The following is a 19,580-nucleotide window of genomic DNA, read 5'->3' on the forward strand; positions in this document are numbered from 1 at the left end:
CTCAAACAGTCAGGAAAACCAAGTAAGATTGGATGAATGATTTCTTCAAAAATCATAATGATGAGGACTAACACGCTGATGTCTCACAGATAAAGGACTACAGTCCAAACACACTGTACCGCTGTTTAAAATATCATAAATTAAGCGTCTGCAAGCGTGTTAGGTGTGTGTAATATGTTGTGAGAATCTACTAAACTGTAGCTTTGGCCCTGACACAGCAGGAACATGTAGGCTCTCTAAAACACGACATCTACGAAGCTCGTTTTCTGTAACTGTGGCGACAGGCTTAAGAGAACTGGAACATTCTTTGATGAATGTTTGGAGTTCCTCAGTGTCACTGTCACAGTTCTGGTTCTACTCAGGGCTCCACTGGCACATCGTTTTTTCTTCAAACTCCTGGCGCTAAATGCTCGGAAATAACTGATACAACTGCTCACTTCCAATCCGACAGAGATGACCTAAAGTCAGTTCCAATGCCAAACATGGTCGTCTCAGTCAGTTCAGAGTTAGTGATGATGTCACTCGTAAATACTTCTGATATCAGCAGAGGAGATTCAGCTGAAGTCATTTAAATAGGCGACAGCATTGCAGAAGAAAAGCAACATGGCAGGCATGAATTTTGAAAGAGAGATAGAGAGAGAGAGAGAAAGGCTTGAATTAGAACAATTGTCTTTCTTTGATCCACGTTCTTGTGCAAGCGGTTTGATCGACACAGCTGATCGTTTCCAGTCACACGTTAAAACATCAGCACTTGGTACTTGATAGCAACACTTCCAGTTCTTTCACTTAAAAAAAGCCCCCCCAGTTTGTCCAGTCTGGTTCAGTCAGTTTATGGTTCTCCAGTTCAGACCTTCCGGCACAATCCATTTCCACACTGAAATATCGGCTGAACTGGGTAAGTGTATTCGCAGGGCTGGGACAGAGTGCTGTCTGGGACATCCAGCTCACTAGAGGGCGCTGTATGCGTCGGCGGGGCTAGCGTATGATGTTGAGGTAGCGGAGCTCTGGGTACAGGAGATTGGCTAGAAGGGATAGCAGCGTGGCCCCGTCACGCAGACAGTGTCCTGGGTAGCGGATGAACTGGACGGCCTTCCCCACAGAGTCCTCCAGGTCTGAGTACTGCTTACTGCTGGGCATGGCCTCCAACACTGCCAGGGACTGGAGCGATGGAGGAGGGATAGAGAGAGAGAGATAGAGGAAGAGAGAGAGAGAGAGAGAGAGAGAGAGAGAGAGAGGAAGAGAGAGAGAGACAGAGATAGACAAAAAAGGCAGCAAATGAGAGAGACAGAGATAGATTCTCATTGAGGGTTAGACCAGGGAATAATATACCAGGGGCCAGTGCTGTGTGTGTGTGTGTGTGTACCTGTTGTGCTTTCGGGGACAGCTGGAGCTCAGCGCCGGGCTGAAGACGGAGCTGGCTCTCTGACGGGACCTGGACCGAGAGGAACGCAGCGAGACTGCGGACCGCCACCCTGAACCTACACACACACACACAGAGAGTTTAACAGCAGATACACACACAACGTCTGACCTTTGTGTGTATGTGTGTGAGTGTATGTGTGTACCTATTGGACAGAGGCGACCTGCGGCCCAGCCCGATGGCGGCCAGCAGGCCTGAGCTGAGCCTCTCCTCCCCCAGCAGGGCTAGCCTGGCCTGCAGCCTGCTGAGGCCGGGCAGGGCGGCCAGCGCCTCGCCCTGCTCCGTCTGATGCTGGAGCAGCTCCACGGACACAGTCAGGATCTTGTGCCACCACAGCATCAGCTTGGCCTCGTCCCCTGGACCACTGCACGCACGCACACACACACACACACACACACGCACGTACACCAGAGATGGGTAAACAAACGATCAAAACAAAACACACACACTCACTTTCTGTCACATATGCACTCTCATGCGCATTGTCACACCACAAACCATAAGCTATATACGGTAGGTATATGATTGGGACTGCAGACCTGGGGAACACCTGATTGGTCCACGTGTTGAGCAGGCCCAGCGTCCTCCTGTCATTGGCTACAGTGTGCTCCATGTTGAGGCGCTGCAGTATGAAGGCGTAGAGGGTCAGGAAGCTGCAACCTGATTGGCTTTCGGACAGGAAGTCGTCCACCGTCAACTCGGGCACTTGCAGGGAAGCCAGGACAGGACCCCAGCCCACAGGCTCCTCCTCCGCTGGGGAGAGAGAGAGGGGGGGAGAGAGAGAGAGAGTTAGGAAGGGAGACAGACAATGAAATAGGGACATGGTTTAACTATCCCTAGTGTTTTGTGTCAGGATATGATGTCATACATTGGCCCCTCCTACCATGAGCGAAGTACGCCGTGATGCAGGCTTCCGTGATGCGCGTCATGTGACGCACGGATGCCAGGCAACGGGAGGAGGCCGTCAGGAGCGGCAGCACTGGGAAGCCCCTCCCCTTCCTGTCCAGCCACCCAATGACACGAGCCGCCAGAGCCTCTCCTGTGGACACGCCCACCCGGTTCAGCAGAGACAGCGAATCACAGAAGAGGTTGCAGTAGGCCATGTGCCTCTGCTCCAAACCCACCTCTGCAGAGAGAGAGAGAGAGAGAGAGAGAGAGAGAGAGAGAGAGAGAGAGAGAGAGAGAGAGAGAGAGAGAGAGAGAGAGAGAGAGAGAGAGAGAGAGGGAAATAAGGCGAGAAAGAGCGAGAGGCAAAAAAAGTTCTTAAACGGCATAAGAAGTACCACATACATTTAACGGAATACACGATTGTGATTATAGTCAGATCTATTTGTGCCTTAGTGACGGGGCAGTGATCTTGATAAGCCTTGTAACTTCTGCATTCACACACTGCAATGTTTTGCCAGCTTTCCCTCCTGCCTTTGGCAGCCGCAACGGTGTTGCTTTCATCCTGGATCATATTTTCAAATTCTTCATATTTGTTCAACATTAGAGTTAGCTCATCTTGTGTAAAATATGCTGCTCTGGCAGACTTGTCTTGTTTGCGATTCGTCATCAGGAGCAAACACCGCCTCTTATGCAGACACTGATAACTAGATTGAGTGTGTGAGAATGTGACGGTCCTAGCACATTTGGCGCCCTAGGCAAGATTTATCATGAGCACCCCCCCCCCCCCACTCCCCCCCACTCCCCCCCACTCCCCCGGGGGGTGCCGTCCCCCCATCCCCAACATGGACGTATGACGTGGCGCGGTTGACGCCCTCCGCTGGTAGTGCAGGAGGGTTAATCAATGGATGCACTTCGGAAAATGCCGCCCCCCTCTTCATGCCGCCCTGGGCAGCTGCCTATGTCGCCTATAGGAAGGACCGGCCCTGTGTGTGAAAGTGTGTGCGTGTGTGAGTGTGTGTTACCTGGAGGGCTGAAGGACACTGTGCTCTCCAGCAGCAGCTCCAGCTGGGTCTCCAGGCTGCCCAGGCTGATGCTGCCCCCCTGCTCTAGAGAGACCAGGCTCTGCACACACCAGCACACACACACCCCGGCCTTCTCCGTCTCCTCCTGGGGAGAGGGGGCAAAGAGAGGGAGAGGCAGAGGCAGACAGAGACAGATGGAGATAAACAGACCGGAAACAAAACAGATGGAGAGATAAAAAGAAAGAGAGAGAAAGAGCAATAGAGGGAAATGTATTTATATTTTGAATAACACTGTCAAAGGTAGTCCAAAAGTGTTTCTGGAGGACGGTGTAGTGCTATGTGTGACATTTACTGCATTGTTATTTGTAAGTGTGTTTACCAAACAGCTATTGTGATCATGAGAACCGTGCTCTCTCTCACCCTTTGTGGAGTCCCGTGGGGGCGTGGCTGGAGCCCGCCAGCACTGCGCAGCGATTGGAGCAGCAGCTGAGAGGCGGAGTCAGTGCTGAGGAGCAGGGAGGGAGGGTAGTGGCTGCCGACATAACCCAGAATGCCTTGGTAAGAGGACAGGTCCACCTGGTGCCAGGGCAGGGAGGCGGACTGAACCAATAGATTCAGGAGGGGGGAGTCCTGGAGGCGCAAGACAAGGAGCGAGGAGAGATAATTAGATAGACCTGGTATAGTATATACTTGGTAGGAGTCTAGACCAATTTTTGTAGACTTGGTAGGAGTGTATACGTGGTAGTGTGTACTCACTGGCTGGCTGAGCAGAGGCTCCTCTTTGGTGAGGAAGACCAGCATGTAGAGCAGGTAGACCAGCATGGTGTGCGTGTCGGGGTGCGTGTGGGGCCCTGGGGGGGCCACAGGGGGGTACAGCCCACCAGCAGGCGGGGCCTGTAAGCTGTCACTCAGCACGCTGACCCAGTTGACCTCACACAGCACCTCCCCCAGGAACAGGAAGCAGCTCTTGGGACTTCCTCTCTCCACCTGCAAGGGGGGGTGGGGGGGGGGGAGTGAGACCCGGAAACACACAGAAGGTCCTGCTAATGAGCCAACCAATAACACTTTACAACGGAAAAACAAAAATGTTATGTGGTGGAGTTATGGTGTGGGAAGCCTCAAAAGCGCATTCAAAAGACCCCAATTCAACCAATGCACAAACCAAGGTGTTTTGAGACGCATGTTGTAGTACCGCAGACCAACATAGCTACACTGCTGTAACAGGTGCAAAATCTGTGTACCCAAACCAAAATAGTTTGTGCCTAATAACCACAGTCCCCCAACAATATCTTAACCTCTCTTCCCAGCCTTCCTTCACGCAACAAAAGGGTCAGGGGGTCAGATCACCGACTGAACAGGTGTCCCTTAGCTGGGGGCTGGAGTTAGTGTCGAGGGGGTCAGGGGCTCACGTTGAAGAGCTGCTCCATGAGCTGCGTGTCGGGGTGGAGGTGCCTCCAGAGCAGGGGGCGGAGGTGTGCGTGGTACTGGTACAGGAGGTACTCCGGGGTGCGCGGGGAGGTGCAGCTGTCGCAGTACTGCATCGCACACAGCCACAGAGGCCCCCTCTGGCCTGGGAGGAGGCGATCTGGAACACACATATACAAATAAATACCCCCAAAAGACACGTATGAAAATAACCTAGTAAAACTGTTGCATGCTTTTCACTGCCACACACCTCTGAACTTGAAGTGAAGTGTGTCTGTCAGCTGGCAGTACAGCCCCATCAGACAGGCCGCTGCACTGGCGTCTGACTCCAGCCATGGGTAACACCTGGGGTGGCTGAGGGGGAGAGAGAGAGAGAGAGAGAGAGAGAGAGAGAGAGAGAGAGAGGGAGAGAGAGGGAGAGAGAGAGAGAGAGGGAGGGAGGGAGGGAGGGAGGGAGGGAGGGAGGGAGGGAGGGAGGGAGGGAGGGAGGGAGGGAGGGGGGCATTTTCAGAAGTAAATCTACAGCGAGTTGCATTTCCGCAAAGCAGTCAGAAGGGAGGAGGTGGAGGTAGAGGAGGGTAAAGGTGGAGGAGGGGAGGAGGTGGAGATAGAGGAGGGTAAAGGTGGAGGAGGGGAGGAGGTGGAGGAGAGAGGGAGTCTACCTGGGATCTTCTGTGTCCAGAGCCAGGATCCAGGGCTTGAACAGTCTCACCATCTTACTGTGCAGCTCCTGAAGACCTGAGAGAGAGAGCGAGAGACATAAGAGAGAGCGAGAGAGAGACAGAGGAGAGAGAGAGAGAGGTAAAGAAAAACAAGGATAAATCAAGCCCGTCATATCTGATTCTAACAGTCATGATAACTGCCCTCCTGTCTAGCTGGTACCTTTGAGGACTCTGCTGCTCCCTACTGGCTCCCTGACGCAAACGCCAAACTGCAGGTTGATGAGACAGCCAATCAGATGGCCCCAGAAGGTCGCCACCTCGCTGATGTAGGGTGTCCAGGCAGAGTAGAGGCCGAAGCTGCGCAGGTCCGCCTTACTGAGACGACTCCGCAGGAAGTAGTCGCTCAGCCAATCGACGGTTTCCTCCAGCTGACCCCAGCCAATGGGAGAACAGAACATGCGACAGGGACGAGATGGTCACCTCCCACTTTCATATTCCACATCATCATCATCATCATCATCATCATTGTTTTAGGCCTTGCTGGCTGACATGGGTGCCAGGGCTCACCAGCTGGGGGGAGAGGCTGATGGGGGCTCTGCTGGGCGGGGCTGGGGGGTCGGCCGGGGGGCGCGGGGGGGCGAGGGAGGTGCTGGTAGAGCGGAGGGGGGCGGAACAGCCCAGAGCACGCAGTGTCACCTTCCAACACTCTGGACTCAGCAACTGGTCTGAGCAGCCTGGTGAATACAGACACACAATGACACATGTTGTACCCTAGGCTTCTCTACAGACCTGCATACAAGCGTGTATAGTACAGTATGCTCGCACACACACACCACATACATCTCCTCATGTTATGCTGTAACTTTCTAGTTGGCGCCGAAAATGGCTGCCTAGGTAGGCTCTCCTGCCAAAGTAAATTCCTTGTTTGTGCAAACTTTCATGGCGAATAAACACCAATTCTGATTCTGATTCTGATACATATAGACACATACATGTACACACCACACACACCCACACACACGTACTGGTCATGAGCAGGCGGAGGCAGTCGCTGTAGTGGTCAGGGAAGTGGTGTCGGAGCAGCAGGGTCCAGTGGCGGGTGAACAGGTGGAAGGGCGTGAGCAGCTCTGGGTCGGGCTCTCGCCCGCACACACACAGAGCCCCGTGGACCAGCTCCAGAAGACGGGTCCGCTCGCCAAACACCGGCTGGGCCTCGCTCAGCCACAGGGACAGGTCAAACTGGAGGGGCGGAGGAGCAGGCGGGGTGGGGTGGAGGTTTTATAGGAACAGTGTTGATGTTGTGTCAGTGTTTTTAAGGAACAGTGTTGATGTTGTGTCAGCGTTTTAAAGGAACAGTGTTGATGTTGTGTCAGCGTTTTAAAGGAACAGTGTTGATGTTGTGTCAGTGTTTTAAAGGAACCTGTGTTGATGTTGTGTCAGTGTTTTAAAGGAACAGTGTTGATGTTGTGTCAGTGTTTTATGGGAACAGTGTTGATGTTGTGTCAGTGTTTTAAAGGAACGGTGTTGATGTTGTGTCAGCGTTTTAAAGGAACAGTGTTGATGTTGTGTCAGTGTTTTAAAGGAACAGTGTTGATGTTGTGTCAGTGTTTTATAGGAACAGTGTTGATGTTGTGTCAGCGTTTTAAAGGAACAGTGTTGATGTTGTGTCAGTGTTTTAAAGGAACAGTGTTGATGTTGTGTCAGCGTTTTAAAGGAACAGTGTTGATGTTGTGTCAGTGTTTTAAAGGAACAGTGTTGATGTTGTGTCAGCGTTTTAAAGGAACAGTGTTGATGTTGTGTCAGTGTTTTAAAGGAACAGTGTTGATGTTGTGTCAGTGTTTTAAAGGAACAGTGTTGATGTTGTGTCAGTGTTTTAAAGGAACAGTGTTGATGTTGTGTCAGTGTTTTATGGGAACAGTGTTGATGTTGTGTCAGTGTTTTAAAGGAACGGTGTTGATGTTGTGTCAGCGTTTTAAAGGAACAGTGTTGATGTTGTGTCAGTGTTTTAAAGGAACAGTGTTGATGTTGTGTCAGTGTTTTAAAGGAACAGTGTTGATGTTGTGTCAGCGTTTTAAAGGAACAGTGTAGATGTTGTGTGAATGCTGAGTTGCGTGCGGCGCTGACCTTGGTGAGCAGCATGAAGATGACATCAGCACTGTCGGGGTGCAGTGACGTCACCACGTCCTGGTACAGGGAGACGAGCTGATTGGGCGCGGCGTTGGGGGTGAAGAAGGGGGAGATGAGGGGGCACAGGCGCCTCTGGTCCAGGATGGTGCTCAGGACACGGCCACACTCTGCCTGCGTGCCCTGGATGAACACCTGTACACACACACACACACACACACACACGCACATGAAAACAAGAATCGATTATTCACTTGAGAAATCTTTGTATATGTGAGTGTGTGTGAGTGTGTGTGAGAGTGTGTGTGTGAGAGATGGTACCTGTCCCAGTATCTCCACGCAGGAGGACAGGTACTGGCGTGTGGGGGGGTGACGGAGGGTGTCCTCACACACGAAGGAGACCACCTGGTAGAACGCTGCCACGCCCACACTCTGCACCGCGGGAGAGGGGCGGGCCTTGTACAGGTTCACCAGAGCCCTGCACACACACACACAATAACTGTTTATTCACCTGAGAAAATATTACATTACAGAAATGTAGTTACATGTATTTATTTGTATTGTGTATGTGTGTAGTTGAGTGTACGGACATGTGTGTGTGTGTGTGAGCACTGACGTGATGAAGTTCTCTGTGTGCACGGCGGCCTGAGCCAGGCTCTGAGGGGGCGGAGTCATGGCCTCCGTCTGCAGCTTCTTGACGTCGCTCCGCAGAGATGTGATCTGGACCTGCACTGCCTCCTGCTTCTGCACGCACTCACACTGCACACACACGCACCAATTGTGAGGGAGTGTTTTTCGTACCGTTACAGTACTCAGTGTGTGCGTGTGTGTTTATATACCGTGACGGTAACATGCGCTGCTCCCTGACAGGGCTGGCCTGCCTTGCCTCGACACTCCAGCGCCATGCTGACTTGCTCTGGTCTGTTCTTGTACAGCAGAGGCAGACTCTCCAGCAGCTCTCCCTCCAGCGCCACCTGCTGGGCCTCCCGCGACACCGCAAACCTGCCGGCACCACGCACACACTAGGAACCACAGCACCAACCACGTACTGTACGTGTGAGTGTGTGTGTGTATCTGTGTGTGTACCTGGCCTGGTCCTGCAGGGTGCTGAGGTCCTGCTGCAGCAGGCTGAGGGCGGAGCTGGGGCGACTCAGGCAGGAGGGGGGCACCTCGGGGACGGGGGGGCTGTGCTGCTGCTGCTGCGGAGCCCCGTGAGGGACCGGGTGCTTCTGGAGGTTCGACAGGATGCGCTCCCTCGCTGCGCGCATACACACACAGAAAGAACACATGGTTAATAGAGAGCGATTCTCGATCAACTGAATGCAGGACGTCTATGACACACTTGTTCTGAGTTATTCGTTCATCATTTGCCTGTCCACATAGCCCAGGTGAGGGTGTACCTGCACTGGTGTAGCCAGGTGAGGGTGTGCCTGTACTGGTGTAGCCAGGTGAGGGTGTGCCTGTACTGGTGTAGCCAGGTGAGGGTGTACCTGTACTGGTGTAGCCAGGTGAGGGTGTACCTGTACTGGTGTAGCCAGGTGAGGGTGTACCTGTACTGGTGTAGCCAGGTGAGGGTGTACCTGTACTGGTGTAGCCAGGTGAGGGTGTACCTGTACTGGTGTAGCCAGGTGAGGGTGTACCTGTACTGGTGTAGCCAGGTGAGGGTGTACCTGTACTGGTGTAGCCAGGTGAGGGTGTGCCTGTACTGGTGTAGCCAGGTGAGGGTGTACCTGTACTGGGGCTGGTGCAGTCAGTGAAGGCCTGTTGGCTGGTCTGGAGGGTGGTGGGTTCACTCCTAACCTTGACCCAGAGAGCCAGCACCTCCTCTGCATCGTACTGGACCCTCTCCTGGTCCACGTACTCCAGCCACAGCTCCTGACACACCACACAGCACAGCAGTCTGTCAAGCCTGCCCTCAACACTGCTGCTGCACTGCAGCTGAGATAGCCTGTGAGATAGCCTGTGAGATAGCCTGTGAGATAGCCTGTGAGATAGCCTGTGAGATAGCCTGTGAGATAGCCTGTGAGATAGCCTGTGAGATAGCCTGTGAGATAGCCTGTGAGATAGCCTGTGAGATAGCCTGTGAGATAGCCTGTGAGATAGCCTGTGAGATAGTCTGTGAGACACACACACACACACCTGGTGTCGCTGCATGACCTTGGCCAGTCTGTGGGGGTCGTACTGCTGGGGCAGAGACGGCAGGTACACTTCCTTACTCTGCAGTGTGTCGTCATCCAACCACACGGCAAACACACCAAACAACCTGGGAACGACCAATCACAGCAGGCCTAAGAAACACCAGTGTCTGCAGGTTTGTAATAGAAGCTGTGGGTATAGGTGTGAGTGTACAGGAAGCGTGCGCGGGTGTGTGAGCGCGCTTGCCGGCCCTACCTGACCAGCTCAGTGTGGAGCTGGGGGGAGGTGAGGTAGGGGGGCAGGGGGCCGCCGCCGGGGTTCTCCTCCCCCTGGCCCGGGGGGTCTGGGGAGGGGGTGTGAGCGGGGGGGGGGGACCCTGAGGGCCTGACTGGCTGCGTGGTGGAAGTCCGACACCTCCTGGAGCCTCTGCCTGAGCTCCCTCAGCAGACCGGCCTGCGACGAGGCCTGGAAGAACCTGCGGCCGATACAGCCGGCCGCATCCAGCCTGGAGCACACACACACCAAACACACTCATTCAAGTCAGAGAGTAGATGACCGAGTGTGGTCGTTTGGCGTGTGGATTGAAGGGTGCGCGTGTGTGTGTTTGTACGGGGTGTGTGTGTGTCCTACCCATACTCGGGTCCAGGCTGTCTCAGGTAGAGCTGCAGGAACTTCTGCCACACCAGCGGGAGGATGGGGTGGTCAGGGGGCGTGGCTAGAGCCTGACACGCCCACCGGTACACCTGCATCCTCTGCAGGGAGGGAGCGACCGGGAGCTTCAGACGCTGCTGGGCCTTCTGTCTCACACACACGTACACACATTAGAACAACAGCCATTTCCCACCATAGCGAGTATGGGTGGGTGTATGTGTGTGTGTCTGAGTGTGTGTGTGTACCTTGAGGGCCTGGTCCGGGGTGAGGCTGGTGTCTGACAGCAGCTCGTTCTCCACACAGCGCCTCAGCTGAGAGTCCTCCTCAAACATCCCCTCCATGTTCAGCACCAGCCACGCAAACCACACCTGCACACACACACACACACAGAGCGGGGTCAGTTCTAGAGATGGGCCAAGCTAGTTTCTCAGGCTCCGCTACAGTTATTGTGAAGCAGAACAATACGACTGCTGATGAAGTGTTATGTGGCTCTGTGAAGAAATCCCAACGTTCTAGGATGTTCTAAAGGCTACAACGGGACACGCCTCACCTCTCCGCTCAGTGATTGGCCCTCGATGAAAGAGGGCGTGGCGTTCCCGGAAATCCATCCAACCAGAGAGGAGAGCAGACCCCGGTCTCCATGGTAACCCAAGGCATTCTGCCAGAGGGGCAGAAAGAGGGGATGATGAACGGAGAGAGAGAGATAAAGATGAAGGGAGAGCAAGACCATGTCTTCAAACAGTCACTGCAACAATCCCATTGGGTATGCGGGTCTGAAAGCGATAGAGAGCGTGCGCAGTGTGTGTGTGTGTGTGTTCACGTGTGTGTGTTCTGGACCTTGTGCTGCTGGTAGAGTATTTTCTGCACACACTCTTCCTGGTTGTGTGAGAACGCGGAGCGGCAGATCTGGTCCATGAGGAACAGGACCGTTCTGTCTCGGTACCACAGGTTCTGTTGGGTCAGGATCCCCACCCAGAACTCCAGAACCGCCACAGCGCCCACACGGCCTGGCCTGGTACTCTCCACCACATGGTTCTGACAGGGAACCAGACCACATGTTAGGGAGGCCAGTCACTGTGTTAGCCCCAGATTTCAATAATACTCCTACTGTTATTATCACTATCATAAACAATGCCCTCTACACAGCCAATACACTATTAACTACAACCTTGTTGATTTATGATTTTGGATTGCTGGTGAGTGTGTGTAACTGGATGATAGCAGGTGAGTGTGTGTACCTGGATGATAGCAGGTGAGTGTGTGTACCTGGATGATAGCAGGTGAGTGTGTGTACCTGGATGATAGCAGGTGAGTGTGTGTACCTGGATGATAGCAGGTGAGTGTGTGTAACTGGATGATAGCAGGTGAGTGTGTACCTGGATGATAGCAGGTGAGTGTGTACCTGGATGATAGCAGGTGAGTGTGTGTACCTGGATGATAGCAGGTGAGTGTGTACCTGGATGATAGCAGGTGAGTATGTGTACCTGGATGATAGCAGGTGAGTGTGTGTACCTGGATGATAGCAGGTGAGTGTGTACCTGGATGATAGCAGGTGAGTGTGTGTACCTGGATGATAGCAGGTGAGTGTGTGTACCTGGATGATAGCAGGTGAGTGTGTGTACCTGGATGATAGCAGGTGAGTGTGTGTACCTGGATGATAGCAGGTGAGTGTGTGTACCTGGATGATAGCAGGTGAGTGTGTGTACCTGGATGATAGCAGGTGAGTGTGTGTACCTGGATGATAGCAGGTGAGTGTGTACCTGGATGATAGCAGGTGAGTGTGTGTAAGTGGATGATAGCAGGTGAGTGTGTACCTGGATGATAGCAGGTGAGTGTGTACCTGGATGATAGCAGGTGAGTGTGTGTACCTGGATGATAGCAGGTGAGTGTGTATGTGGATGACAGCAGGTGAGTGTGTATGCGGAGGATGACAGGTACCTGGATGACGCTGTTGAGCAGGCGGACGTTGTCCCCGTAGGTTGCTCCAGTGAGGAGGGGCGCCACCCTGTGGGTGACCTGCTGGGTGACGCCCTGGGGACACACACTGTCACACTGCAGGAAGAGCTGGACGCAGTCCACAAACCTGGAGAGGGGGAGGAGAGGGGAAGAGGAGGGAGAAGAGAGGGGGAGGAGAGGGGAACAGGGAAGAGGAGAGGGAGAAGAGAGGGGGAGGAGAACAGGGAAGAGGGGAGGAAGGAAGGAAGGAAGGGAGTTTGGAGACAGAGTAGGGAAAGAGGATAAAGAACACATGTACTGTCGTGTTGTTAGAAGTGAGTTCAGTGCAGATAGTAGCTGGGGGGGGGGGTGAAGGTACTGTGTAGTGTGTAGGGTGGAGTGTGTATCTCACTGGGTGTTGTTGAGCAGGTAGAAACTCAGGGGGTAGGTGGGGGGCAGGATGTGGTCCAGCAGGTGGACAGCAGCTCTCAGGTGTCTGGACTGGATCAGACTCCTCAGCAGACACACTCCCTCTGAACAGAAGTGTTCCAGACTGCGACACACACAGAGAGAGGAGTCACACGCACGCACACACACACACACACATGTGCACAAACACAAACCGGTGCGCTCGTATGTTTGCATTCACGATGAGCAGACCTGTGTCCGACGGTGGTCATGGCGATGGTCAGGTAGCAGCCAATCGGAATGCCCCCCTTCACCGCTCGGAGAACGGAGTGCATGCTGGGAGCGTGCGTGAGCTCGGGGGAGGGGTGGGAGGCGGAGCCGGGGGCGGACCAGGCCGCCTGAGGGTTTCGAGCGTTGCTGTGGAGCTTCAGTCTTAGCAACAGTTGCCACGCCCACTGGCTGAAGGAGGCTTCGGGGGACACGCCCAGACGAAGAACGCTGGCCAGGTAAGATACCTGAAAGAGAGAGAGAGTCAGAGCTATAGTGTCGTTCTACCTGTGTATGTGTAGAAAGGTGCGTGTGTGTATTTAGGAGCGTGCGTATCTGTGAATAGGTGTGTGTGTGTGTGACAGCGTGCGTGTGTAGCAGAGAGCGCCGCTACCTGTTTGATGCCCTCAGAGATGAGGCCACTGTAGGGCTTGTCTGTCAGGTACTTCTGGTAGGCCTCACACACCAACAGAGCCACCTCACTGTGGAGGGAGGGGGCCAGGATCAGGCTGTCCTGGGGAACACACACACAATCACTCAGAGTTAGGGGTAGTGTGCCTGTGCCATGCTTTGGATCTACTGTGTCTAAGTGTGTGTGTTACCTGTGTGTGTGTGTGTGTGTCTGTCTGTGTTACCTGGGCGTCTGAGTGTGTGTGTGTTACCTGTGTGTGTGTGTGTCTGTCTGTGTTACCTGGGCGTCTGAGTGTGTGTGTGTTACCTGTGTGTCTGTGTGTGTGTTACCTGTGCGTAGCCCCAGTCCAGCCCCTCCAGTATGACACAGGCCAGCCTGTTCTCCACGGCAGACAGTGGGTGCTGCAGGAGCCACACCCCGATCACACGCACCTCCTCCTCCAGGGGGCGCCACAGGCTCAGAGGCAGCTCCTTACACAGGTACAGCGCCACCTGACACACACACACACACAGTTTGTATACACAACTGCGGAAACTTCCTGGACATAGACAAAAGGAGGTGCAGCAACAAGTGATACCTAGTAGGAGGGGATACCTACCATGCCCACGGAGTGGATGGTCTCTCTGAGTCTCTCAAGTAGCACTGAGATGATAAAAGGATGGGCTGTCGCTATGGCAGCCAGCAGCTCTCTGCCCACCTTGGAGTAGATCTCTCTGGTGGACACACTGACATAGGACACCTGCACACACACACACACTACCGGTTTAGGTGATGCATCTCTCTCTCTCACTTCCCATCTTTCTATTTCTCTCTCCCCATCTCTTTCTTTTTTTTGTCTTTCACCCCCCCCCCTCCCTACTCTCTCTCCCTTCCTCTCTCTGTACCTGGTAGATGAGGAGGGTGATGGTGGTGATGAAGGCGGGGTCAGAGTGCTGGGTGGGCGTGGCCATGTGGGCGAGCGCGGTGAGGAGAGAGATGCCGTCAGAGCTGTTCACCTCACACAGCCAGCGCTCAAACCTCTCCTGGTGTTCTGGATCTGAAACACACACACACACACCTGTCAGAGAGTGTATCTTGGAGAGCCTGACAGGTGTGTGTGTACCTTTGTGTGTGTAAGTGTATGTACCTTGGAGGGCCTGCAGAGAGCGGTGTGTGTGTGCATGTGTGTGTGGGTACCTTGGACGGCCGCAGAGAGCAGTGTGTTTGTGTGTGCCTGTGGGTGTGTGTGTACCTTGGAGGGCCTGCAGAGAGCGGTGTGTGTGTGTGGGTACCTTGGACGGCCGCAGAGAGCGGTGTGTTTGTGTGTGCCTGTGTGTGTGTGTGTACCTTGGAGGGCCTGCAGAGAGCTGTGTGTGTGTGCGTGTACCTTGGAGGGCCTGCAGAGAGCTGTGTGTGTGTGTGTGTGTGTACCTTGGAGGGCCTGCAGAGAGCTGTGTGTGTGTGTACCTTGGAGGGCCTGCAGAGAGCTGTGTGTGGTGTCGGCAGAGCAGAGCGTGTCCAGTCCTGCGGTCTCGGCACACTGCATGACGTAGAGCACCCTCCACAGCATGGAGCTGGACACCGTGCCATACGGCATCTCAGACATGAACAACCAGATGCCCAGCCTGCAGGGGAACGCACAGCCCGTCAGTCTGGCATGCACACAGCCTGTCAGGCTGTTATATAAACAGTCTGGAAGTCTGTCATACAAAACAGTCAGTCGGTCACATAGACAGCCTGTCAGTCCAAGCTCCTTTAACTGTTTAACCTCCTGAAAACGCTAACTGCTGAAGGAGTTCGACAGGTTGACCTTTGACCCCAGCCTGCGGGGGTTCTCCCGATGGTGTTCGGCCTGGCGGGTCTCACCTCTTGTTTCTGAGCACGTGCAGAACGGCCCGCAGGAAGAGGTGGTCGTACTCCTGCTGCAGCCTCTCCTGGGAGAGAGAGTGCGTGTGCGCGCGTGTGGGCGGGGGCCGGGCAGAGCCGCTCACGCTCACGTACTGGGCCCAGTGGTCACTGACGTAACACACCGTCATCCTGAGGGGCGGGGGGGCATAGGAATACACACTTCCTGTTTGAGATGACATCACTTCCCACTAGTGCCATTACAGACTGTGTGTGTGTATGGGCACGTGTCTGTGTGTGCGCGCTGACCGGATGGTGTGTCCGATGCGTTTGACCAGCTGCCGGTAGCGGGCTCTGTTGTAGGTTCGCAGGCCGACGGCCAGGAGCTCGATCAGGGAGGAGGCGAAGGCAAACACACACATCATCTTCTGACTGGACACAGCCCGGGGCTCATACACACCTGGAGAGACACACACATACAATTATGTGTGTGTTTGCTTGTGTCTGCGGCTTGAGTGTGTGTATGCCTACGTGTATGTGAATACCTGTGTGTGTGTGTGTGTGTGTGCGTGTGTGGGTGCTCACCCTGCTTGCTCATGCCCAGCATGTGTGCGTAGAGCTGCTGGAAGGGGAACTGGGACAGGAGGGAGATAAGGTCCTCTTCACACAGCAACAGCCAGCTGCTGTCAGGGTCCTCATCCTGCACACAAGCACTGGTCATACCCCTGATTCTGGAACACCTGGTCACAAACACACACACGCACGCACGCGTACCTCCTCGCCCCCCTCGTCCACCAGCGTCCAGTTTCCTGACTCGGGGCCCGAGTCGGCAGAGGTCTGGCTCTCGCAGGGCTTCATGTGGCTCAGGAACTCTGCGCGGTGCCTGGGGTCAGGGGTGAAACAACAGGTCGGGGGTTAGCGAAGGGGAACTGGGTGAGCTGGGTTTAAGAGTGGGATGAAGGGACATCTGGATTGGGTCAGGGTCAAGGTCAAGGTCAAGGTCAGGGTCAAGGTCAGGGTCAAGGTCAGGGTCAAGGTCAGGGTCAAGGGTCAGGGTCATCACGTCCTCACCTGGCAGGGGACATGAGAATAGCCAGGGCCTGCATGAAGTTCTTCACACCAGAGGAGTTCCCTAAAACCTGGATCTACAACACACACACACACACACACACCACAAGTCATGATAACTCACAATGTGTACGTCGCTTTGGGATAAAAGCATCTGCTAAATGAATACAAATGTTCACGAATACGATGCAAGTGTATTCCAGCCTCACTGGAACACGGCTCCACTCCCTGCTGCAGCAAAACAAGGCCGCCTCACCTGGAGGAAGGGGGCGGCCCACTTGCCCACCCCTGCTGGACAGCACAGCGTGTGGCTGAGGAGGAAGAGGTGCTCCTCGGGGGCCCCCCGGAGAAGCACTGCCACCTGGGGACAGGGAGGGGAACTGCATTAGACGCTAGACGAACGGCAGTAGGGATGAAGGGGTTCAGTTGAGAGTGACCTCTCTGAGCGAGGGAGCAAGCGAGACAATGAGGGAGAGAGAGAGAGAGAGAGCGAGAGAGACAGAGAGGGTGTACCAGTCTCTCTAGCCAGTTGTGGATGTCTGTCTGGAACTGGGCGTCGTCCAGGACTCTCCGTGTGAAGCTGAACAGAACACTGATGGCCTCTTTCAGGGGCTGGAGCGAGCAGGGCTGTCCCTGGTAGTCGGAGCACGCTGGAGACACACACAATGTATAAAAATGTGTTTGTGAGAGACAAAGAGAGATAGAGATACTGTGTTTGTGCGTGTTTTTTTTCTTTTTACCTTGTAGCAAGCAGTAGAGGTAGGATTCAACCTGCAGACGCGACAACAGAGTCGTGTAGGCGTGCAGCGCCACCTTCTGGTGGAGCAGCTCGGCGCGCACCTCGAACAGCCTCTTGAGCTCTGCCAGGACGGACTCACTGAAGTCGGCCTGCTGGAAGCGGTGGTAGCCGCACACCTTGGACTGGTCCGCGCACACGCCCTGTGGAGGAGGCCGGGGAGGAAGGAACAGGAAGTTAAAACCCCCGACAGACCTTAACCCCTTCTGTTCAAAGAACAAGAATTCTAGTTTGATATCTAGGGGATGTTGTGGGAGTATTGAAAGCCCCTTACACACACACACATGCACACACAACCAAATACAAACAAAGTGACACACACACACACACACACACCTGCAGGGTGAGCTGTTCGTCGCGGAAGCTCCACAGGCGGCTCTGCGTGCTCTTGCAGTCGGAGGTGAGTGCGTGCAGCTGGGTGTGCGACTGGCTCAGCTGCCGGCGGCAGCGCCAGTAGCTCTGCAGCAGCTCCGTCAGGGCGTGGCCCTCCTGACGCGCCGCCGCGCCGAAGAGGCCGGCGCACGCCTCCGCCCCCTCCAGCCAGGCGCACAGCCCCCCCGCCGGCTCCCACACCCGCAGCTGCTCCAGGGAGAAGGCCTGGGGGGGGGGGGGGGTGGAGGACCACATGTACACTGTTCAGAGCCTGAACCACATGCTGAGGTGCTGTACTATGGTGGTTTTAATGTAGCATTCTAAGATCAACATCCTTGTGTATTCTGGAGGGCTGTGCCCTGATAAGCCTACGACTTTACTGCACTATCCATGGGTGGTGGTGCCCTTTTTATGGCAAGTAAACACAGGGGGTGATTAATACTGTAGTGTGTATACTGTGTTTTGTACCGGACGGTGGGTGGGTACCTGTGTCTCAGGGGGCAGCTGGGGCAGCTCTGGGTACAGTCTGGATCTGGGCAGCTCTGGTGCTGACATCTCCACGGGCTGCAGACTCGGGGGAGAGGACTCCTGCTCTGCCAACGCCAGCACGGCCGGCCCCCTCGTCCTGCAGGCCCACTGGGCCTCCTCGCGGAGATGCATCCCGGGGCTCTCCTCCAGCGAGGGAATGGAGGGGTAGAGGGCTGGGGCGCTGGGGGCTGGGGGTTTCTCCAGGGCCAGGGATCCTCTCATCACCTTGGGAGGTTCCAGGGCAACCGTCAGCTCGGACGGCTGGTCGGCTGTGTGCGGTAACCCTGGCGACAACGTCAACGACGACTGAATTGTCTGTGGTGAGGTGGTTGGAGACAGCGGGTGTGAGGAGGGTGCCTGTGAGGCCAGGGGGAGAGGCGGGGCTGTGGATGAGGCTGCCTGTGAGGCAGGCTCTGTGATGGGGGCCAGCTCCCCCTCCACGCCCCCGGAGCCCCCGTAAGGCAGGCTGAGGGGGACGTCTGAAAACTCAGCATCCGGAGGCGCCGCTGGAGCGGGAGGTTCCTCGTCACACACTGCAGGGGGAGCTGTGGCCCCTCTCCCCTCCTCCTCCTCCTGCTGCCTCGGCTTCCTGCCCTGGAGAGAGGAACCAACACACATCAATAGGGGGTACTGTAACCCCTCTGAACCCAGCATGCCTCCAAAGACCTAAGGCAGAGCATGCCATGTGATCTAGAGCACAAGACTAGGGAGTTGCTTTAATGTTGTCGACTGTTCACTGAACTATAATCACAGGAAAATTGTCAAATCGGCATGTGCACTTCCCAGTTGATCAAACCGACAGACCGTCACCTGCCTTTAAGAATGCGTGTTTACCTGTTGCTTTGAGCTGCTTTTCGACTTTGTCTTCTTTGGTCTTACAGCCTCCATCTCTGGTCCGCAATTCTGTCCTTCCCTTCACAGTCTTCAGGTTACGTCCACTGTGAAGAGCTGGTCAGCGGTCAGATGTAGACAAGTATTAATTAGAGTAGACTTATCCAAAACTAAGTGGCGTGATTATATCCTAATCTTTCCTTTCGCTGGCTGTCTTTTGCCAACGCGGTGTTGTGCCAGAACATACAGTAACTATTTGGATCCGTTGATTTAGGCAGTGGAATAGTAGAAACTCACATTCTGTGGTTCTTTTCAAGATTCTATAGAACTATAGTAGAACACTACTTCAGTCAGCTGCTAACGTATCTACTAACGCACATTCTATTCGCTGACTGGGTACAGAGTTGACAAGGCGAGGTAGCTTGTTATGGCTACATAGCTTTACAGCAGTCGGGACAAAAGCCTTGGGGGAAAAATGAAACGAAACTAATCTTTCCCCGTACCTCGACGTTGAAAACAAATGAGCCATGACGACAACTGCTAGCTAGAAAGCTAACTTACTGCCTGTGTTAACAAGTCATATCCTCACGTTGTAATATCGACTTACCTTCACAACAATGTAAGATTTCATCTAACCAACTGACATTCGGGAACACAACATCTCTCATATCAGCTGTCACATTTGTTTTGTTATTCCAGGAACTCTGTTATCGCAATATTTGGTCACGTGACAGCACCACCTCTCTAAGGAACACGAAAGGGGTCAAAATGCACGGAGGTACACTCCGCGGCCGAGGGTTCCTAGTCAAAA

The 19,580-nt window shown here is 54.4% G+C and overlaps 1 protein-coding gene across 1 annotated transcript; it reads right to left on the reverse strand.

Moving 5' to 3' along the window:
* Nucleotides 1–502: 502 nt before the first annotated feature.
* epg5 (ectopic P-granules autophagy protein 5 homolog (C. elegans)) lies at nt 503–19,468 on the reverse strand. The gene is given in 47 exon segments (XM_067228251.1): nt 503–1,158; nt 1,364–1,478; nt 1,566–1,784; nt 1,960–2,173; nt 2,304–2,546; nt 3,331–3,475; nt 3,751–3,960; nt 4,087–4,317; nt 4,740–4,915; nt 5,006–5,109; nt 5,418–5,493; nt 5,638–5,845; nt 5,985–6,151; nt 6,443–6,656; nt 7,542–7,736; nt 7,863–8,019; nt 8,158–8,300; nt 8,381–8,543; nt 8,628–8,799; nt 9,272–9,416; nt 9,681–9,804; nt 9,933–10,036; nt 10,038–10,182; nt 10,308–10,474; nt 10,574–10,696; nt 10,879–10,986; nt 11,166–11,363; nt 12,267–12,411; nt 12,676–12,816; nt 12,924–13,186; nt 13,333–13,452; nt 13,680–13,841; nt 13,949–14,089; nt 14,235–14,386; nt 14,797–14,954; nt 15,196–15,366; nt 15,484–15,634; nt 15,760–15,874; nt 15,949–16,057; nt 16,246–16,319; nt 16,499–16,603; nt 16,756–16,892; nt 16,983–17,181; nt 17,375–17,635; nt 17,897–18,532; nt 18,773–18,886; nt 19,377–19,468. Coding segments are annotated over 46 exon segments (7,743 nt in total). The 5' UTR covers nt 18,827–18,886; nt 19,377–19,468; the 3' UTR covers nt 503–975.
* Nucleotides 19,469–19,580: the final 112 nt, after the last annotated feature.

Source organism: Osmerus mordax, chromosome 24 (assembly GCF_038355195.1).
Source record: "Osmerus mordax isolate fOsmMor3 chromosome 24, fOsmMor3.pri, whole genome shotgun sequence".
Taxonomy (NCBI): Eukaryota; Metazoa; Chordata; class Actinopteri; order Osmeriformes; family Osmeridae; genus Osmerus; species Osmerus mordax.